This window comes from Octodon degus, unplaced genomic scaffold (assembly GCF_000260255.1).
Source record: "Octodon degus isolate 3935 unplaced genomic scaffold, OctDeg1.0 scaffold00284, whole genome shotgun sequence".
Classification (NCBI taxonomy): Eukaryota; Metazoa; Chordata; class Mammalia; order Rodentia; family Octodontidae; genus Octodon; species Octodon degus.
In genome coordinates this window covers 388,659-390,325 of record NW_004524860.1, presented here as the reverse complement: position 1 = coordinate 390,325, position 1,667 = coordinate 388,659, and the positions used below count along the sequence as shown (strand labels likewise).

Genomic DNA, 1,667 nt, shown 5'->3' with positions numbered 1-1,667 from the left:
AACTATATGGAAAATTAGTCCAGTAGTCCATAAAAGTAGAGGGTTATCCATAGGACTGGCAATATCAGAAGTTGTTGACTTGAGCCTTTTACAGCTCATCCTATTCATGTGGTTGTACTTTTTATGATTCATTTTTATACTTGTCTGCTGTACAGTTAAAAACAAGATTAAACAAGATTTATATAACAAGAAATGTATCTTTTGTATCTGACAAGGAATATTTGCTGAATTCACACACCTACAATCTTTAAAAGGCAAAGGAATACCAATCTCTAACAAAACTAAACACAAAAGGAGATACAAAAGAAGGATCATTTTGAATCTGTATATTCAAAATAGGATAGATATACAGCTACTTTCTCTTAATTCAATGAGAAGAAAGTTTTGTACTATAAGTGTGGACAGGATATCACGTCTACATCTTGTACCATGAAAATCCACTATGAAGATAACAATATGCAATGCATTAATTATTGAAACTGTCCTACTAATTTTAAAAATTAGTTTTGGTTTCTCTGCATTCCCTGCGCCCCCTGCTGGCTGTCAGAGACTATGCAGGGAAGTTTGTGTCTGGGCTCACACTGACATCTCCTCACTGTGACTCTTACACAGTAATACACGGCTGTTTCCTCGGTTTTCAGTGTCGTCATTTGCAGATACAGAGTGTTCTTGGCGTTATCTATGGAGATGGTGAAGCGGCCTTTCACAGAGTCTGCATAGTATGTGTTACCACCGTCATACAGAATGCTTACGATCCACTCCAGCCCTTTCCCTGGAGCCTGGCGGGTCCAGAGGATCCAGTAGTTACTGAAGGTGAATCCAGAGGCTGCACAGGAGAGTGTCAGGGACCCGCCAGGCTGCACCAAACCTCCTCCAGACTCCACCAGCTGCTCCTCACAGTGGACACCTGCAAACACAGAGACGTCTTGCTCAGCAAACTGTCACATAAGTCCACTGTTTACTCATTCATGTCCACTCACACTCTCAATATTAATTGTTAAAAACAATCACCTTTCAAAACAGCAACAAGGAAAACCCAGTACAGCCAGAGCTCCATGATGAGCCCTAGGTGCTCAGTGGTGATCCAAAAGTGGAAAAACCAGGGGATCCAAAGCTGGGCTTCTCTGCCGAGCGGCAGTCAGAGATGGGCTGAGCTGGTTTTCACAAGCCGAGAGAGGCCCTATTTGCATGACCTCCAGCTATATAGATCACTCTCTTATGGCAACCTCAGATAGAGATGGGTCCAGAGCACATGAGAATGTTCTGAAAATTATATTGTAACATTTATGATAAGTATTATATAACTTCTTATTATGTGCATGAAATGTGTTGAACATTTAGCCTCATTAGTTTTCTCATAGGTATTAATGTACACAAAAATAAGACTTTGGTTTTGTTTTTTGCAACTGTGCAACAAATGCAAGAATCATAATGGACCTATTTGATCTGATCACAGATACAATAAGACCATCTCATTAGTTGAGTTTATATCCTTCTCACAGTATTTACCTGCTCCATGAGCAATTCAGGAAAGAGTTAACATGTTTAAGTAATGTTCCCCAGACCTCTTACTCTGAGGACAGTACTTCACATGCTTTTCAGCATTCTAAAGTTTCTCTAATTATGCAATCAGGATTCTTAAAGCATATGTTTCAGTTGGCTGTGTC

The 1,667-nt window shown here is 40.0% G+C and overlaps 1 gene segment (V, D, J or C); it reads right to left on the bottom strand.

Moving 5' to 3' along the window:
- Positions 1-1,063, bottom strand: part of LOC101592296 — a 208,519-nt gene extending 207,456 nt beyond the window's left edge. Inside the window, 1 exon segment of the V gene segment in view lies at positions 1,012-1,063. Coding sequence covers positions 1,012-1,057 — 46 coding nt within the window.
- Positions 1,064-1,667: the final 604 nt, after the last annotated feature.